Source organism: Hyperoodon ampullatus, assembly GCF_949752795.1.
Source record: "Hyperoodon ampullatus genome assembly, chromosome: 3".
Lineage (NCBI taxonomy): Eukaryota > Metazoa > Chordata > Mammalia > Artiodactyla > Ziphiidae > Hyperoodon > Hyperoodon ampullatus.
This window is the reverse complement of record NC_136916.1, coordinates 48,184,175-48,203,421: the sequence shown is the minus strand read 5'-3', so window position 1 is coordinate 48,203,421 and position 19,247 is coordinate 48,184,175. Positions and strand designations below refer to the sequence as shown.

General features: G+C 44.8%; 1 protein-coding gene across 2 annotated transcripts in view; it reads right to left on the bottom strand.

The window, feature by feature from the left end:
- The window catches only part of MYZAP (myocardial zonula adherens protein), a gene marked incomplete at its 5' end in the record, with an annotated part of 112,757 nt that overhangs the window by 55,818 nt on the left and 37,692 nt on the right, over positions 1–19,247 (bottom strand). For both annotated transcript variants that reach the window (XM_079700397.1, XM_079700398.1), the window contains 5 exons: positions 7,585–7,690; positions 9,364–9,443; positions 13,825–13,953; positions 14,929–15,054; positions 18,530–18,682. In XM_079700397.1, coding sequence (XP_079556523.1) covers positions 7,585–7,690; positions 9,364–9,443; positions 13,825–13,953; positions 14,929–15,054; positions 18,530–18,682 — 594 coding nt within the window. The remainder of the gene's footprint in view (positions 1–7,584; positions 7,691–9,363; positions 9,444–13,824; positions 13,954–14,928; positions 15,055–18,529; positions 18,683–19,247) is intronic.

Sequence of the window (19,247 nt, the reverse complement as noted above, 5' to 3'; positions counted from 1 at the left end):
CAACTCCAAAAACAAAATTGGGGAAAAGAGTAAGTTGCAAAATAAATACAATAAAATTTATTTATATATTATAAATAAAATTTTACATACTTTTTAAAACACAGAAACCAAGCTATATACCAACAATAAATACATGTATGTGTAGTAAAAGCATAGAAACATGGTCTGGATAGAGGCCAAATTGCCTCCGAAGGAGGTGTTAGGGCAGGATGGGGTGGAGGGTAAGAAGGAAAAAGATCCAAACTGGGAGGAGTAAAATGGGAACTTCTAATGTTTTATTTAGAAAAAATATGAAATACGCCAAAATGTTAACATCTGTCAATTCCAGAAGAGAATACATGGGTTTTATTTTTTATCATTCCCTTTAAGTTTCTATATTTTAATTTTTTTTCCAATTATAAAAAAATAAGCAAAGAACAAGGCTGGCTTTGGAGTCAAAAATCTGGGTGTGGACCTAACACCATCATCACCTGTGGAGAGACCACTAGCTACTTATTTTTTAAGACTCTTAAGTCTCCGGTTCCAGTACTAAAAAATGGTGCTAATAATACCTCCCACAGAGGGTTAACGTGGGATGGGAGGTGTAGATGCACACCTACAACACATGATGCACACCTTGCAACATGAGAAACATCCACTAGCTGGGAGTTACTTGGATGAGGAGCACAGGCTCACAAACTACTATGGGCAGAATGTGAGCACCCAGGTCTGAGAAACATTTCAGAGTCAATTAGAAACAATTTCAACAGACAGAAAGTGGGTTCAATGACATTTGCAAAGAAAAGAGCTTCTCCCTTGAAAGGACAATTTGAATCGTGAATACATTAATCAGTACCTGTCACACAATGAACATGCAATACTTCTGTAATGCATACAAAAAAGGTTTACACCCATGTGAGCTTTCTGGTTACCTTCTAAAAACTTCATGCTTTAGATAAAGCAGCTGAGATTTTAAAATAAAAAAGTGGCTAATACAGTGTTAAACACCAGAATTGGAAACGGTAACATTTTCTATTACTATAAATAAATTTGGCCTCAACTTTTGAGTAGCATCTCCTTTGGGTGGGGGTGTGAGTGGCCCTGAGACAGAATCACAGCCTTACTAAGAGCCCAAGGCTTAGGATCCAGTTAGGGGTCGGGGAATGGGGTGGTAGTGTGGGGTGAGTGTGGGGCAGGGTTTGAGCACCTAACTCATGTTTGACGCAGTAAGTCAAGTTCATACCATATCACAGTCCTGGCAGGAAGGGGTGAATTTAGGGACACGGGCAAGGGCAGGGAGAAGCAGGTGGAGGGAGGTCCTCTCAGGCAGGGGACCCGGATCTAAGGAGATCCCCGACTAGCCCAGGACCCAGCATCAGGCCTAGGGGGAGGTGCAGGGGTCGTCTAGGGCACAGCATTTGGAGGGGTGGGGGGAGGCACTCTCACGGTCCTGCAGACAGCCTCGGCACCTCACTCACTCTCTGCCCCAGAACATAAGGTCTACCTAGCCTCAGGGTACTATCTGTGCCCCAAAAGAGAGAAGGAACTCCAAGGGCAGAGGGGAGAGCACACAATCCTGGGAGAGAGGCCCAAGTGGGTGCCCCGCTTCCTCTAGAAGTCATTACATCCCCTTGTCTGATATTACTTCAATGTTTGAAGCTGGGTAGTGAGTCTCCTCCACTAGAACAAATGCCAGTAACTTTTCCACCACAGACTGAAAAACATGAGGGCAGTAAAGGTATCCCTAGAAACAGTGTAGGTCCCTACACTAGAGTGACATCTAGATTAGCGATTCTCAGATCTGACTCAAAGCTCCCTAGGGGAAGTCTGGAAACCCAGCAAGAGTATCTGGGGATCTGCATTCAAACAACACGGTTAGAGGTAAACTGCATCAACGGTTCATACGCATGTGGGAAGTTATTCATCTGCTTCCTTTCCCATCACTGCCTACTTGCTTCAGCTGGGCAGAAGCATCTAAATTAAAGACCAAAGACAACTATTGACAAGAAAGCATTTACCTGCTAACTTTGCCATGGAGAAGAGGACGGAGTGGAAAACTACCCAGCGTCTAAGTGACACCCACCCCCTTAATGAACTCACTTCATTATTATTAGGCTAATACCACCCACTGACTATTACTACCACTGCTGCTACTACAATTCTCAGCAACACCGTTTAGTTTTGATGAGATACCAGGGCCTGTGGCTGTCTCACGAAGCCCTCTATGAAAATAAAGCATGCATGAAGTATATTTCACTTCAATGTATTTCAGCCAAATACATTTTTTTAAATTAATTACTGCACACAGGCTTTCTCTGGTTGCAGCGAGCGGGGGCTACTCTTCCTTGCGGTGCATGGGCTTCTCATTGTGGTGGCTTCTCGTTGCGGAGCACAGGGCTCTAGGCACGCAGGCTCAGTCGTTGTGGCTCGCGGGCTCTAGAGCACAGGCTCAGTAGTTGTGGCGCACGGGCTTAGTTGCTCCACGGCATGTGGGATCTTCCAAGATCAGAGATCAAACCCGTGTCCCCTGCATTGGCAGGCGAATTCTTAACCACTGCACCACCAGGGCAGTCCCCGTTTTTCTTTTCATCAGATATACTTCTCCTTTTCATGAAGTGAGTTGAACTGTCTATGCATGGTGATAGAAGCAAACCAAATGTTTCTTAAACAAGAAGAGATCTAAGTTGATTAGTGCTGTTGGTCTTCATTCAAAAAGAACATCCTCAGGGCCACCTCCTACATACAAATATAATCAAACTACAGAGACACCTGGCTTATTCTGTATTTTCTGGGGTATGATCAGGTGGGGAGCACTTCCTCCTGGGGCACTAGAGTTCTTCGAGCTCGCTTCCCATCTCCTTGGCAGGTGTCCTTGGCAGCTTTTCCATAAATAAGGCTTCATCTTCCAAGACCAGCCTCCACCTGGCACTTTCTAAATTATTTTTTAGTACTATTTTTCATCACAGTTCCCTCTTTGATGTCTAGAAACCCACGTTTCTAGAAATACTCTGGATCTTTGAGTTCTCTTGACTCTGCAGTGTCAGGCTGTAGAAGGTGAAGTAACAGAATGTGGGTGTTTCCACAAATAAGAGCCCTACGTGGCCACATTTTCTTTTCAATGTCATGTCCTTCGTGTTTTGTTCATCAAATCATCACACACACGCCACCTCTTCCCAGCAGAGAGAGTACAAGTGTTCTTCGAACCACGAACGATAAAAGGAACTGCTTCCAACCCAGAGCAAGCTACCATTTTGTCATCTTCCAAAGAGCCAGAGACTAAATCTGGAGAAGAGCTCGTGGGACATGATCTGGAAACAGTTTAATTGAGCAGGTTAGCGTTGTGGGCTCGGTGCCACAGCTCCTTTCCCCTTCCCCCATGTGGCTAATTATCAGTGATGGAGATCACTCTGAATCCTCTAAACACAGGGTATTTGGCAAAAATGTACTTTTGCATTGTACATTTCAGCACACCACACAAGACTTTTAAAATAAATTGTGTGCTAACAAATGGCCGATCCATATAAAAGGGAAGATTCTTGGGATGGAGAGAATTTAAATTTTTAAAATTGCTTTCCTCCAGATAATTTTCCCCTCGGCAGAAGGCTGCTTTGGTTGGCGGGGCACTGGGCCTTGATGAGAGCAGGTAAAGAGGTGTCAATGCCCTGTTGACCGAAGATGTTTAAAGATGTGTCAGGTGTTCACTGCTCTGGCTGCAGTTTCCGCCCAGCCTTGTGCTCCTCCCTGATCTCCTGGTTCCTTTAATGGCAAGCTAAAGAACTCAGCCGGATTCGAGACAAAGGACCTAGTCCCAACACGGCTTGTCAACAGAAGAATGAATCCCAAGGGCAAGGATGACTAGAACTCAGCTAACACCAGATGGTAAGATCCATGAGGGCAGGACCACATCTGCCCCGCTCCGCACTGGGTACCCAGCCCCACCACAGAGAAAATGCCGGTGGGTAACTGGTAAATGGATGGATGAGTGAGTTTCCTCATGAATGCTATTTTTTTCAGTCCCTCTGTATTTTCTGGCAAACCCTTAAAAGTCTAAAAGGGGCATACTTGGGCTTGTGTGTGTGTGTGTGCGCTTTTTTTTCTGTCAGATCCAGAACCAGTCAGAAGAACTAGTGATGGGAGGAAGATGACCAATCCCTGTCTAACACCACAAAAGGAGACTTAATTTGGTACAAAGATCTAGCCAGGTGGGGGTATGAGCTCCCACACTTCACGCAGGACGCTTTGTATCTTTTCTCAATGAACTTGACCCCATAAGATACATAATCCTTCATTTCAAAAGGGCCCATCCTGCCCCCTTCTTACATGCACAAATCCCTACTGAAACATACTGTCCCACACAATGAAAAGTCATTATTGAGCTAAGGGGTGCAACACCTACGCTGGTTAATTTTTATTCAATATATCGTCATCATTATTACTATCATCATTATTATTATTATTAGAAATTACACTCCACTGAGGTGGAAGTAAATATACTGCTTAACATTTAAGGATTCCAAGAACCTCAGTAATAATACCTGGATGTTTTGAGCGAAAAAAAGAAGCCCATCATTTCAATAAACTAACTTCATTCATAGACACTGTGATTCAGATGACAGCAACAATGGATGGGGACTCGATTCCTACCCCTGGTGAGTGTGAAGCCATCACAGGGACAAGCTTTCAGACTTCATGTGAGGGAAGGAAAACTGTCCCCAACATTGGTGACACGTAAAGGTTGCCTCTATTTCCGGGTCAAATTTGTCTCAATATCTGGGTGGCTGGAGTTCACAGATAGAAAGACACTTCTCAAGTCAGAGTTCAAGATGCCACACATGACTAATTCAGCTGTCTGGATTTTTCAAAATTTGGTCCAAATGACTTGAACCAATTTAATATGTCTTTGCTACTTTCACTCATTATGCAAAGCAATGAAAAGGCTGAGATCCTAACAACAGGCACAGCCTAGTAAACAATAGAGAATTCTTTATATAAGGAGCTTCTATCCCGACTTCTCTCCTCATAAAATGCACCCATGATTAAAGGCTAAATATACTTCCCAGGACAGCCAATTCTAGAAATGTTTCCTTTATGTTGAACAGAAAGCTGAAATTTGCCACCCAGTGGCTCCAGCCTGGCTTTGCACCGCAACACAAACAAACATATGTTCCGTCTCCTCCACGACCGTTTTGTAGGATGTGAATTCACCTCTCACGTCTCTCCTTGCCCATGTCTTGCCCGAGTGCTTCAACCTCTCCCTGGATTACTGTAGTTCTCAACTCCTTTCCAACCTGACCCTGAACATCTCAATGTGCTCATTTGTCCCTTTTCCATGTTTCTAACTTTTAAAAAAAGTATTCACATAAATGGCTACAGCAATTGAAATTTTAAACCATCCTTTTGTTGTATGAGTTAATACAGTGTACTAGACAAATGCATTAATTCTTACCACCTGATTTAAGTAGTTTTTAGTTTAAATTTAGAATTAAAGCTCTCTTCCTCTGCCTCTATCTAACTGTTGAAACCCAGCTGGCCCCTAGGTGGTGCTCATTCTGACGGTGCCATCCTAAATTTCAGCCTGTGATTTCATTCCCCTGGCTGGGTCTTTCAGACCACATCATCAGCACTTAGAGAAGCTCTATTTGGGAGATATTAAATCACAGGTAGTAATGCAAGGCATGGACAGTGATCTTTATATGCTTACCTATTTTCATATATAAATATTCCCCTACTCCTTTCAAATTTGTATGTCTATTAGAGTCCGGAAGTCACTTAGAAAACAGAATTCTAAACTACTTGAAAATGTCTTTTAAAAAAGACCAATCAGGGCTTCCCTGGTGGCGCAGTGGTTGAGAGTCCGCCTGCCGATGCAGGGGACACGGCTTCGTGCCCCGGTGTGGGAAGATCCCACATGCCGCGGAGCGGCTGGGCCCGTGAGCCATGGCCGCTGAGCCTGCACGTCCGGAGCCTGTGCTCCGCAACGGGAGAGGCCACAACAGTGAGAGGCCCGCATACCGCAAAAAAAAAAAAAAGACCAATCATTAAACCCTTACAGGTGATAACTCAATCAGAAGCCAACGCATATGAGGTTTTGTTCACTGGTTCTCTAATATTCGACAGGGAAACAACGCAGACAGCACCCTGCAGTGAGGCAGGAGAAATGGGAGTGCACCACAGCCAAGGAGCCCCATGGGGAAATGAGGGACAGCCTTGCCCCAGACTTCACGTGTGTGAAGTTCAGAAGCAGAAAAGCTATGATCTAACAGCCATGGTTCCGGAGATGCTAAATGTGACACAGCAATGCTTTTCCTTGGGAAACACACTCCTGACAACTACCCAGTGCTGATATACGGCAAGACCTACCCATCCCTGTTGCTGGCATTGCTTCTGCCTGGCAGTGCCAAGGAACTGTGAAAGTGCATGTGGGGTTTCCTCATCTGAGCCTTTGTTCCCCAATCTCTTATTCTACTGAGCCCTGAGACTGACACACGGGCCAATCACACTGTGTGACTGGGTTTCTCGTTTGGGAGCAGATTTTATCTAATGTGTACGCTTATCCTACACACAATAAAAAAAGGTGTCCCTCCCCATCCTCACAATTGCCTGACCTTAACCCCACTCATAGCTCCAACATTTTAGGGATTAATAAAAAAGATGTATGTTTAATCTTCTATTTGTCTATCATATGTGTAAATTATTTATTAGAAGTAGATATACTTTTAATTTTAATAATACATTAACAGATACATTTTCAGAGTTGTGCTTAATATAAATTTTTTTTCCAGTTTTTCCACTGCCAACCAAATGTTTAATTGAAACCTTTTCTTTGCAAGTTAGAGTATTAGTCTCTAGGGAATACTTATCACCTTGTTCATACTAACTTCTTATTTCCATCTGATTTTTTAATCGAGCAAGAAAAATACACTAATATTTGATTAGCTGTACACAGCATGGACTTTCTCCTATGGAGCATCACCATGAGAGAGACAGGTACAGTGACACAAGTTAAAAGAAACTCTTTTCCTCTTAGAGAAATATAAAAGTTCAACTTACCTGTTTTTTCATTTAGAAAAACAGGATAGTAAACTATGTCCAGCATACAGTAAGCCTAAAACTTGCTTTCACGTTACATAGACAGTGAAGGAGAAAAAGGATAGTAGAAAAGAGAAAAAACGAAGAAGGGACAGACAGGGAAAGGGAATGACAGAGACATACCAGACGTGGAGAAAGGACAAGAGCAGGAGCAGGGGAGAGGCAGGCAGGTCCCGGGGTGCAGAGGCCTGAGCTGAAGTGAACTGTTCTTGTCACACCCTTTGATCCCTGAGCTGCAGGCACCCATAAAGGGTACTGCTGTCCTGTGTAGATGAGTGAGCTTATGAACCGCACCTTCCAGCTTTCTTAACTGTAACCCTTTCATCTGGGGATGGCCCTCTTTCAGAGGAATCATCACCAGTCCACAGGGGACATATGAGGACCTTCTCCTCTGGGCCAAGATGGCAGTGGCCTGAGCCACAGAAGATGGAGCTGAGAGTCGTATCTGGCTCTAGGGCTGAAGTGTCCCCACCACAGGAAGCAATCCCAGGCCCAAGCCCTTTCACAGGGGCTTACCTCCTCAACCATCTGCTTGACTTTCTTCTGCTGGCAATGCACCATGTCATCTAGGTGTCGGATCCGCTCCCGGAGGCTGGCCGATGCCTCCTCCAGCCGCTGATACCTAATACAAATAGAAGAAAGAGCAAGTGAATCCTCAAGCAAAGCAGCAAGAGCAGCACCCAGAGTCACCGCTTGAAGGGAATATTGCCCAGAACAAGATGCACTCTTCCTACTTTGTGTGTATCCTAGTTTATTAACTACCAATCGACCACCCCACTGTAGAAGGAAGATAGGACCATTTTTCAAGTTCCCACTTGAAAGTTTTACCCTGTGTAAGGACAGTTACTATACTTTCCAGGGGCTGAGAGAGAATTTTTTTGCACCACTTACAGATACGAGAGGCTTTTTCTTTTGGGGTTGATACAGCATTGGAACATCCAGTAATTACCACGATTAGGAAAACAGAGAAGGAGAAGAATCTAGCAACACAACAAAATATCTGAAATCAAGTGGCAGAGTCCTGGAAAGTCAGGAATTACAATTGTTCCATACATCATTTATTTTGAGAAAATGGGAAAGATGCTGAAAGACCCTCTCTCCATCAAAACAGAGCAGACCACCTCATAAAACATTTCATACTTTAAAAAAAAAAAACACAAATTATCCTCAGACTTTACTTGGTTCAAATAAACCAAAGGAACCAGCAGATGGACTCTACAGTCCTTTGGGGCCACTGGACTGGAGCATGGACGAAGGGTCTGGTGGTCTGCTTACCACTTCCCATCTCTGCCAGGTCCCTCCTCAGCACTATATTAAAGACTAGAGAAGGGCTTCCCTGGTGGCGCAGTGGTTGAGAGTCCACCTGCCGATGCAGGGGACACGGGTTTGTGCCCCAGTCTGGGAGGATCCCACATGCCGCGGAGCGGCTGGGTCCGTGAGCCATGGCCGCTGAGCCTGCGCGTCTGGAGCCTGTGCTCCGCAACGGGAGAGGCCACAGCGGTGAGAGGCCCATGTACCGCAAACAAACAAACAAACAAACAAAAGACTAGGGAAGATCCCTATAACTCTGCAAACTCTGAAGTTGCATAAGAGGAAGGAGAACAGGTATCTTTTCAGCACATACTATGTGGCAGGCAGTACACCCAGCAATTCCCTCACAATAATACCCCAATGAGATGGGCACTCTTCGCATCATTACAACTCTCCCCACTTGAATAAAGAATTCCCATTTTACAGAGAAGCAAAGAATCTCAGGGTTGTTAAGTAACTTGCTCAAATGCTCAAAGCATCCCAACCTTGTTTTCCTTCACTAGAGGGCCGTGCATGGCCTCGCTGCCTTCTGGTTTCCAGAAGAGGCCGTGGACTGCTCCTGCATTTCCCATGCAGGGCTTTATACACTCACAGCCAGAGGACAAGGCAAGGTTTCATTGAGGAATGTTTGGAAACAAAGACATTGTAAAATTAGTTTCCATGGCAATGGTATTAGTCACTCTCGAGTTTTCTCATCAACAAGGTGCATCCTGTGGAGCTCAAGGTTATGGAGAACATTTATAGACTGAACTCTGGCACTTGTGACAGGCTTTGACGTGTTCCACTGCACTAACAACCAGCCCTGGGTTGTAAGATGTGGCTGGAAGCTCCACGCTGGAAGCTCCCAGTCCAATGTTTTGCATGTATCAGTCTGCAGTGGGTGACGACCAAACGAATGACAATGTAAGGACCAAGTGAGCCCACAAAAACACAGCGTGTCCACCATCTAAATCCATTACAAGACAAAGGGCATTACAATCTTACCTTTCTTTGTCAGAATTGGTAATTTCCGTTGACATTTCTGTTTCATGCTCCAGGAGCTGGAGTTGAAGTTGATGGCGTTCCTAAAACAGACAGACACTAATATTTGATCTATGGATCCCAAGTTGGCTGGAGAATGTATAGCAAGCAACTCCAGCACTAGTGAATTCAAGTCTATGTGACACCCATGGGTTTTATACACCCACTTGCCAGGGTCCAAACAAAGCTCAAAATGTCAAATTTACTGGTGCGTATTTATAGATGTATTTATGAGTTAGAGACAAATATCCTGGATAAAGCCATTCAAGATTTATTTTTTTAAAAGCATTTCATCAGCCCAGGCTCAGATGTCTTGTGAAAATTTATGGTTCTAAATAATGTTAATCAATACTCTAAATCAGTGGCCTGTGATACTACAAATTTCTTGGGATTATTTTCTGAATCATCAAGAGGGTCTGGAATTCTGTAATATCCTATAAATTAACTGGGATGGTGTGTACACAGGTGTGTTCACTTGTAAAACTACATTGTAAAAATCAGAATGACAGTCCCCCAACAGTGTCCACATCATAATCTCTGAAACTTGTGAATATGTTGCCTTACATGGATAAAGGAACTTTGCAGCCGTGATTAAGTTAATGTTCTTGAAAATAGGGAGGTTGTCCTGGATTATCTAGTTGGGCTCGTATTAGAAGGAAGAAGTAGGGTTAGAATCAGAAACAGACAAAGACTGGGAGATGCTACAATGCTGGCTTTGAAGCTGGAGGATGGGGCCATGAGCCAAGGAATATAGTCAGTCTCTAGAAGGGAACAAAGGCTAGGAAATGGATTCTCCTCTAGAGCTCCCAAAAGGAAGCCGGCCCTGCCAACACCTTGATTTTAGGACTTATGACCTCCAGAACTAAAAACGATAAATCCATGATGCTTTAAGCCTCTAACTGTGGTAAACTGTTACAGTTTCAACAGGAAACCAATTAATGTATCAAGCTGTGCACTTAAGATTTGTACACTTTGCTGTGTGTGTGTGTATATATACATAAGTTTAGAAGTTTACCTAAAATAAGTAATATAAGGGACTTCCCTGGTGGTCCAGAGGTTAAGAATCCGCCTTCCAAGGCAGGGGATACAGGTTCAATCCCTGGTCGGAGAACTAAAGTCGCACATGCTGCGGGGCAAGTAAACCCGCGTGCTCTACTGCCCACGCGCCACAACTAGAGAGAAGCTGGCGCCCTGCAACGAAAGATCCCACACGCTGCAATGAATATCCCGTGTGCCGCAACTAAGACCCAACGCAGCCAAACAAACAAATAAATTAAAAAAATTTTTAAGTAATATAAAATCTGGACACATTTCTTTGAACAAAGTAGAAAATATTAATAAAAATGTAGTGCCCATCACAACCAAAATTGCCCTAGAAATGTTACAGATGAGAGTATAATAAACTTCCTTACAATGAAGTTTATCAAATTCTGCTTATTAATTGGGAGGAGACTATTCTACTTTAGGTCCTTCTCTAAGTATGGCTGTGCCTCATCTTTAACCTCAGAAGTTCTCCCCAACAAGCTCTGGCTACTTATACACATTCCAAACGTCTTTTCCACCAAATATTCAAAGCAGATCCTTGCAGCTTTAGCCCCCTCAACTTCTGAAGCGGTAAGCAGTGGCAGACCAAGGGTAGACCAGAGCTGCGGAGCAGTCCACCACGGAAGGAAGGGCGTGTTATCATCGATGTACTAAGAATAATGAAGGAAGACCGACTTTTCAGTGGGGTTTTATTACTGCTTTTAAATCTCTACAGCGAATGCACTTTCTTACTGTCCCCACGGGTTCTGCCACTGGCTGGAAGTTTACATTAGCCCTGAAATAATAATGATGATTCTTTTTTTTTTTTTTTTTTTTTTTTTTTGCGGTACGCGGGCTTTTCACTGTTGTGGTCTCTCCCGTTGCGGAGCACAGGCTCCGGACGCGCAGGCTCAGCAGCCATGGCTCACGGGCCCAGCCGCTCCGCGGCATGTGGGATCTTCCCGGACCGGGGCACGAACCCATGTCCCCTGCATCAGCAGGCGGACTCTCAACCACTGCACCACCAGGGAAGCCCTATAATGATGATTCTTTAACAAGCGAGCCTTCCCTCAGACTCCCCAAAAAGCTGTCTTAAAGTAGGGCAAGGCCTAACTTACAGCATACTTTAAAATTCGATTTTTTTTCTAAACTGAGGTACAACAAATCTTAAGTGAGTATTGCACAATCAATACATTTGTATACACATTACCTGGTGAAACCACCACTGAGATCAAGGCATAGAATATTATCTATTCTGCAGAAGTCTCTGATAGAACACAGTCCTTACAAGACTTCTACTGATCAGGAAAAAAAGGTGTTTGGCACACAATGCTGAGAACAGTAAACTAAGGGATACAGCACAGAAGCCATTCAAAAGCACATGGTTTGTCCTCGAGAAAAATCCAAAATAGGCGAGAACAGGAATACAAACTCTGTGGGCATGCTGTTCACATCCTGTGTGACAGAGATTTGGCACGGTTCCTGCTGTCCCAGATTTATCCCTGAAGGGGGAAAACCAGTAAATGAGTAATCTAATCTTAGCTAAATAAAGCAAGCATTTCCCTAGCTTAAATGGGAAAGATTAAGGGGAAGGACAATAGATTTTCAATCACTAAAGAAAAAGCCAAGAGGACGTGGGGAACATTTTGTGTCACACAAACGCTGGCAGGGACGGCTGGCCTTACCAACACCAGCCTGGCCCCCAGCCATATGGCCCTCACCCGGGCTGCACGTGGACATCAGTGGGAAAAAGCTGGGAACTTTCAGAATCGCAAGGGTACAAAGAAACTCAGCTACAGAACAGGTCCAGCTGAAAAAGAAGCTGACACCAGGGGCAGGCATTTATGCAAGTAACAACATAAAAATCAGAGTCACACATTTGTGAGCCCCAACTTTATATATGCCAGGCCCCACGCTGAGCACTTGGCACGGATTTTTCTCGTGTACTCCTCACAGAAGGCCTAAGAATAAGAATTACTATTGTCAGCATTTTACAGAAGAGGAAACTGAATTTGGAAAAGTCAAGTAACTGCCCACAATGAGAAAGAGAGGCAAGACTCAAACCCTAGGTCTGTCTGATCCTAAAACCCATATTCTTAACCAGCACATGGACAGTCTGTCTGTACATCTCCCCGTGCTGCCCGCTCACCTGGCTTCTGCTTGCTGCAGGACAATCTGTCACCCAGGGGGAGTGTGTGCTTTAACCAGCACCGTCTGCTGTTGTAGGAGAGTGGTGATGTGGGAGATAGCTCACCCACGTTCTAGAAAATGCCTTCGTTGCCCAATTGTTATGACTGCCACCTCCAGCCAATGTTAACATTAGCCCTAACCATGCCACTTACCCGCTCTTCAATACCGCATGGGATTCTGCTTTCCCAGAGGGTGGAGGCGAAATTGTAATTGACTCTCTATTTGCTCAAGTCCCTCCCCAAAAAAGATGTTACCCAAAACAGGAGCCCCCCACCAGCCCCGAAGCTCCACAGTATTGCATTTAAGGCTGTTCCCAAGCTGGTTACGCCTCCCTTGTCAGGGGACAGTGGAGGGGATCATGCCGCAGACACCACGGGTCAGCCCTCTTCTCAGAATCACCCGGGAGCCCAGTTGTTGACCCTGCTCACACTGTCACTACCCCTCCCTCCGTCGTCAGCCTGGGGATTCTCAGCATCCAGCGTGAGTGAGTTACGGGATGCTGATGGGTCAGGTCTTGGCCGGTCAGTGCTGTTCTGCAAACTCATGTCACGAGAGATCCGCTTTCCAGGAAGCAGCCACAGCTCTAGCCCTCCCCCAGCAGCAAGCCATCACCTGCTAAAGGTCACCCGCCCTTTCTCTCTCTTCTTTTTTCTCTTTCCTCTCTCCCACCTCTCCTTCCCGTTTCTCCACTTCCTGCCTAATTTCCAGGCTCCCTCTTCCCTTTCTCTAGACTGGCTCATTATCCAGGCAGAGCTCCTGCCTTCTGCAGGCCTCCCCCCCAAACCCACAGAGAAAGGCAGTGTCCCCCGCTCCGACACAGAGTGTCAGAGAAAAGCCAACCCTTCAGACCCAGGCAGGGCTTGGGGTGTCGCTGTAATGTCGAAATAGGGCTTGCCTGCTCAACAAGTAATCTAAGTTCATGCTTGGGGTCCCAGCAAAGCAGGGCTACTAAAATATTAGTTTCTGTAAATAATTTTATACGTAATGTTTTTTGAAGCATCAAAATTTTCACCACGGGAAAAATTAGAACTTTGTGGGACTTCCTTATACTTTCTTTTACAGTTTTCTCTTTGTTTTTTTTCAAGTCACAAATTGCAGGGATGAGAGGGATCAGTGGTGAGGGCTTCTCATACTTGGGGGCAGGCCTGCAGGGGAACTGCTGCACCGCAAGGGAGGCTGGGTGAGGAGGCCCCGGGCCCCACGCTGTGTTACCTTCTCCATGCGCTCTGTCAGCCTGTCCAGCTCCCCGATCCTCTGGTCCTTCTCCTCTAGGCTGATCTCTGCCGCTTGCATCTTTTTATTAGCTTCTTCAATGGCTTTCAGAAAACTATTGGTTTCTTCCTGCAAAAGAAACGCACTCTCCTCAGCAGAGCGTGGAGTCGCTACCAATCAGGGTCCAAACAGCTCAGGCCTGGCTAAATCATGTCTCTTTAAAAGCATGACCTGGGGGCCTAGAAGTGTCTCACAGATCATGAACTCAAATTCCATGATTCTGGTTCTCACCCGTAAATAAAGACACATTGCATGGCTTTTTAATGGGCCTACTTATTTTTTCTCCTTTTTTTCCCCTTAACTCTTTATGTCTAAAAAGAGCCTACAAATGTTATTTATCCCCTGACTAGGTGCTCAGGGTGTCACACAACCTAAACGGAATTAGGGCTGGATCTGGAATTGAATGCAGAATGCCCAGATCTTTCTCCCATAGTGCAAAGCACCAACTCAGTCAATCAATCAGCACATGTATTAAGCCTGTGAGGACACAAGATAAGGCAGAATGGAGTCCCTGCCTTCAAGGAATTTATGCTCTTCTAGAGAAGCCAAGATGTGAGACATACAGCCCAGCTCCAATAACAGGGACAAGAGAATTCCATGGCAAAGAGCAGAGAAAGTGTGGGTTTCCCAAGGACAGAGGACACTTGCAGGTGTGTGACTGGGAAAGACTTCATTCGTGGAGATGCTGGCATCTTCGGGGCTCTCAGGGAGCGTAGGTAGGATCAAGGACGGGCAAGGAAGAGCAAATGGAGTGAGAAAGGGCATGGCTGCAGGTAAGCCCAGGATCTGCTCGGATCCGGCAAACGGTCAGACCAGCTAGAGAAAGTGGTGATTGAGGACTATTCCTAGCAGGGAAGGTGGTGAGTAAAGGAAGGGAGGGAGAAGGGAGAGCAGTGAATCGGCAAATAATAAATTCCTTGACCCGTCACCCACGTTAGAGTCCACTAACTCACCTCTGAGCACAAACCCTACCATGTAAAGCTCACCAACAATAATGCACCCCAAACCCTCTGCTATCCCATCAGCAGGTAGGACATAACACACCAGGAGCGCCTCTTTCTCGGCACTGTGCCTCTGCTGCTCTTCACGCAGCCTTTCTTCGTACTGGCTGTACAGCTTCCTGGTCATCTCCCTCATCACCTCTGCGTTGGCTTCTTGGGAGGATTCCACCTGCAGAGAGACTCACTTCAGAGCTACAACTCTGGTGGGCTCAGGGGGAATCCACACCTTTCACTCTGTAGGTATCAAGTGTGGACTCACGGGGGAGTGGACCCATGCCCCAGGGCTCTGCAGGAGACAGGCAGCAGGAACTAACGGGGAAAGAGGTAGAAGAAGGAAAAGGGGTGAGCAGGTGCAGAGAAAATTAAAAGTGGCCCCTTACACTCATTTACTTGATATTATCTGGAAAAGGTGCTCCACGGGAGTGAATTTTTCAAAAGGCAGAAACGTACCTCTCTAAGTGTCAACCTTGCCCCCCAAATGTAGCCATTTTTAAACTGAATTCTCTAAAATGTATCATGCTCCACTGTCTTATTGACCTCTTTCTTCAATGACTCTTCCTGTCTAATGTTCTTTTGCTCCTGAAATTTTATCATCTTTTATTCTATCAGTTTTAACAAACTTTTTTCTCTAGTTAATATATCCATACTCTAATTGGCCTCAGAAAGATATGCTTTTTAAATTCTTCAGTGTTCTACTGTGGGCTGAAAATAAGACCACTACGTTATTAGAGTTGGGTCAGAGTCCTACAAAATTAAAAAGTAAAAAGGTTTGCTATAGGAGGAAGGAGGGAGTTAAAGAGAAAAGAGGAGATTACAGATATTGATGTTCTATTTCTTTGTTTTGTAGATTTAACTTTGAAACCAAGTAAATAATTTATCTGTTATAAATATTAAATGTTAAACAATTATCTACCAAGATCATTCACTGGGACAAGAACAGACCTTTCAACAAATGGTGCTGGGATGATCGGATTTGTCACATACAAAAGAATGAAGTTGGATCCCTAATACACCATATACAAAAATTAACTCGAAATGGATTAAAGGTTTAAATGTGAAAGCCAAAACTATAAAACTCTTAGAAGAAAACCATAAGGCAAATCTTTGTGACCTTTGATTGAAATTAGATATGGCACCAAAAGCATAACTGATGAAAAAGAGATAAATAAGACTTCATCAATATTCAATATTAAAAACTTCTGTGCTTCAAAGGATAGCATCAAGAAATTGAAAAGATAACGCCTAGAGTGGGGGGAAATGTTTGTAAATTATTTATCTAATAACTTGTATCTGGAATATATGAAGAATTTTTACAACTCAATAATAAAATATAAATAACCCAATTTAAAAATGGGCAAAGGATCTGATAGACACTCCAGAGAAGATATCCAAATGACCAATAAGCACAAGAAATGATGCTTAACATCATTAGTTATCAGGGAAATGCAAAACTACAATGAGCTTCACACCTACGAGGATGACTATAATCAATAAAAGAGAGTAACCAGTGTTGGCAAGGATGGGGAGAAATTGGAATCCTCTTACATGGCTGGTAGGAATGTAAAATGGTGCAGGCTATGCACTCTATGTTACCTTTCATATTGTTTGACTTTCCCCCCAGGTGCATACATTACTTTAAAAAAATTTTTAAGTCAGAAAAGCAGGAAGGCCTTTGAAGAGAAGTTGCCCAACATGGAGTTGAAGCCATCCCATTAGTTGCACTGGCCAATCAGTCTCTAGGAAACACTTAAGCTCATATAAGAAATCTGGACTCATCCTTTCCATACCTTTGTGCTTTTCCAAATGTTGTGTTTGGAAATGTTCCCATCTGGTTTGGGGGACCTTAGCTGGGGGCTCCTGGGGGCTTGCACAGGCCTAGCTTAGGAGATGAGAAAAAGTAGAGCCGTGAGCAAGCAGGCTTATGTTGGGAGTGGCTGGTGTTTCCTTTCTTCCCTGGCCCTGCCCTCACCTGTGAACTTCAGGCCATTGATTTTATGGCCTCTGAAGGTTTGTTTGTGTCGCTTCCTTCCAGCTTACTGCTTGTTTAAGAGAGCTGAGTTAGCTGGGTAGGTAACCTCTGGATAAGTAAGGTGTACTACAACCCGGATAGGCTATATGATGTTTACTCCAAAGACTGGACAAAAGTCTCTCTTGATGCCCTCTCAATCTCCCCTGTCATCTCTAGGCAAGTTTTGGTACCAAGAAACCACAAAATGGGAAATCCTGAACAGAGGTTATCATTAGCTGAAAGAGACCCAGCGTGTCCTGCACTCCATCTCCACTTCTAGAATGAGCTCTGTCCATCACGTCCTGTTTACGCTGCATCCAGGTCACATGAAATACTCTGAGTCCTGTCACTTTTGTAATTTGGGGGGTGTGGGGTTGGGTAAAGTAAAGCATTAGTCTCTACAACAGGCAATTGCGGACTGGATTTAGAGGCTTGGTCTCCCTGACACCACAGCACCTCTGGAATAGACATGGATGAAGAGCACAGGTGCAGAGAATAGATACTCAGTACATATTTGTGGAATGAATGACTGCACAGAGATCCTACATTGAGGGAAAGACTCCAAACAGTCATTTCAGAATTTTTCAGCAATAAATGCCTTTTTTTCCAAAGTAAGTCTTACGCAGAAATACAATATATGAAAAAGTAGAAGAGCGTCCCTGTTTGAAGTGAAAGCAAAGAGGAGCTGATCGACTGTGTAGCTCTCTGGTCCCTCCCCCTTCCCAGGTGGTTGTGTTTGGCCAAGTGGGTGGTGATGGCACAGCCTATGGGGCAGCCATCACAGAGGCTACACAGTGTGGTGTGGTGGCCCGTGCTCCCCATCAGCTGTCCCTGAGGCAGCCCATAGGTAGGGGACCACGTGGCCCAGTTTGTTCCCCTAACTAAATTCTTAATAGCACCTCCTTTCACTCCTGAACATACTCTGGTTTGAGCAATAAATCACATGGCACACTACCCATAACACACTCTCCCCTAGAATAGCCTTAAGGCTGTGTTGAACACAACCTGAAAAGCACAGGCTTAAATAAAAACAAATTCATTCAGGAAATAATTTGTTGAGTGACTTCTGTGAGCCATTCGTGGGTTGGTTCCTGGAAGTTTCAAAGCTGGAAGGAACACTAACATCTCCAGGGCCTTAGAAGCTGAGCTGAGGAATAAGCACGACCTGGGGGCAGGAGGGACACTGCCCACAGTCCTTGGTCACCCACCCATTTTCTTCCTGGGGGCCCTTCAGCTCTTCATTGTCAAACCAGACAATGAGGCCTTGGAACCTCAGAGAGAATCTAAACAGTGAAGCTTCTGAAGTCCCGGACCTGTGGGCAGCCCAAGTGTCCTCTCAGTACATAAGAGCAGTGCCACGATGAGGCCTCGGGAGCCCTTGAGGCCACCGGGACCAAGGCAGGAGAGCCCAATAGGGGTATATACAGGGTACCCCCAATCTGCACTGGCAGCTGTGAACACAGAAACCCCCTCAGTCCCTTCAAGTCAAATCCTGTGGGGTTGGCCACAAAAAGGGTGGGGAAGCCCAACAAAGAAGAGAAGAGAGAAAGGGAAATGGGAGAGTTGGCGATGGGAGAAGAGAGAAAAGGAGAGAAGAGAGAAAGGTTAGCGGGAAATCTACACTCCTGTACTTTACCTTCATTTTCAGCAGCTGGTTTTCCACCTGTGCTACCTCTAACTGCCTCTGCTTTTCCCGCAGCTTGTCCATGGAGGCTTCGTATGTCTGCTGCAGATTTCTGACTTGAGCCTTAATGTTGCTATTCTCCAAAGTAACATCCACAAGGGTTTTCTGTCAGGACGAAAATAAAAAGCAGATCTAGCGGTGTGAGAAAACATGGCCAGAGTCATACACCGGGACATCCCTTTGTCATTAACAGCCGAGGGAGGCATCGGCCCACAGGAGCTGCAAGCCTGGGACCCTGGTGTTAGAGCGCCTGAGGGCCCCTCCTGGTGGTCAGGAGGTCTGGCACCCTGTACTTGGGTGGGCCAGCCAGCTTTCCCCCGTAACATGCCATGGCTGCTGCTAACACCGCTTGCCACTGCTTAGGATGGATGGAAATGGATTAAAACACTTTTCCAAGGAAAAATGTTTGTAATACGTAATTTCACGTGGAAAAAAATTGGGTTTGAAAACAGTAAGTACAGAAGAATCCCATTTTGAAAAAAATAATGCATGAGAATCTGTCCAAATGTATTCATGCCTAGAAAAAAAAAAAAAAAAAAAGACTAGAAGGAGTCACCAAAATCCAAATAATGATTTTCACTATGGGATAGGATTATAGATGGCATTAATTTTCTTCTTCGTATCTTCTATATTTTCCATATTCCCAAACTGAAATCAGAAAACAAAATAC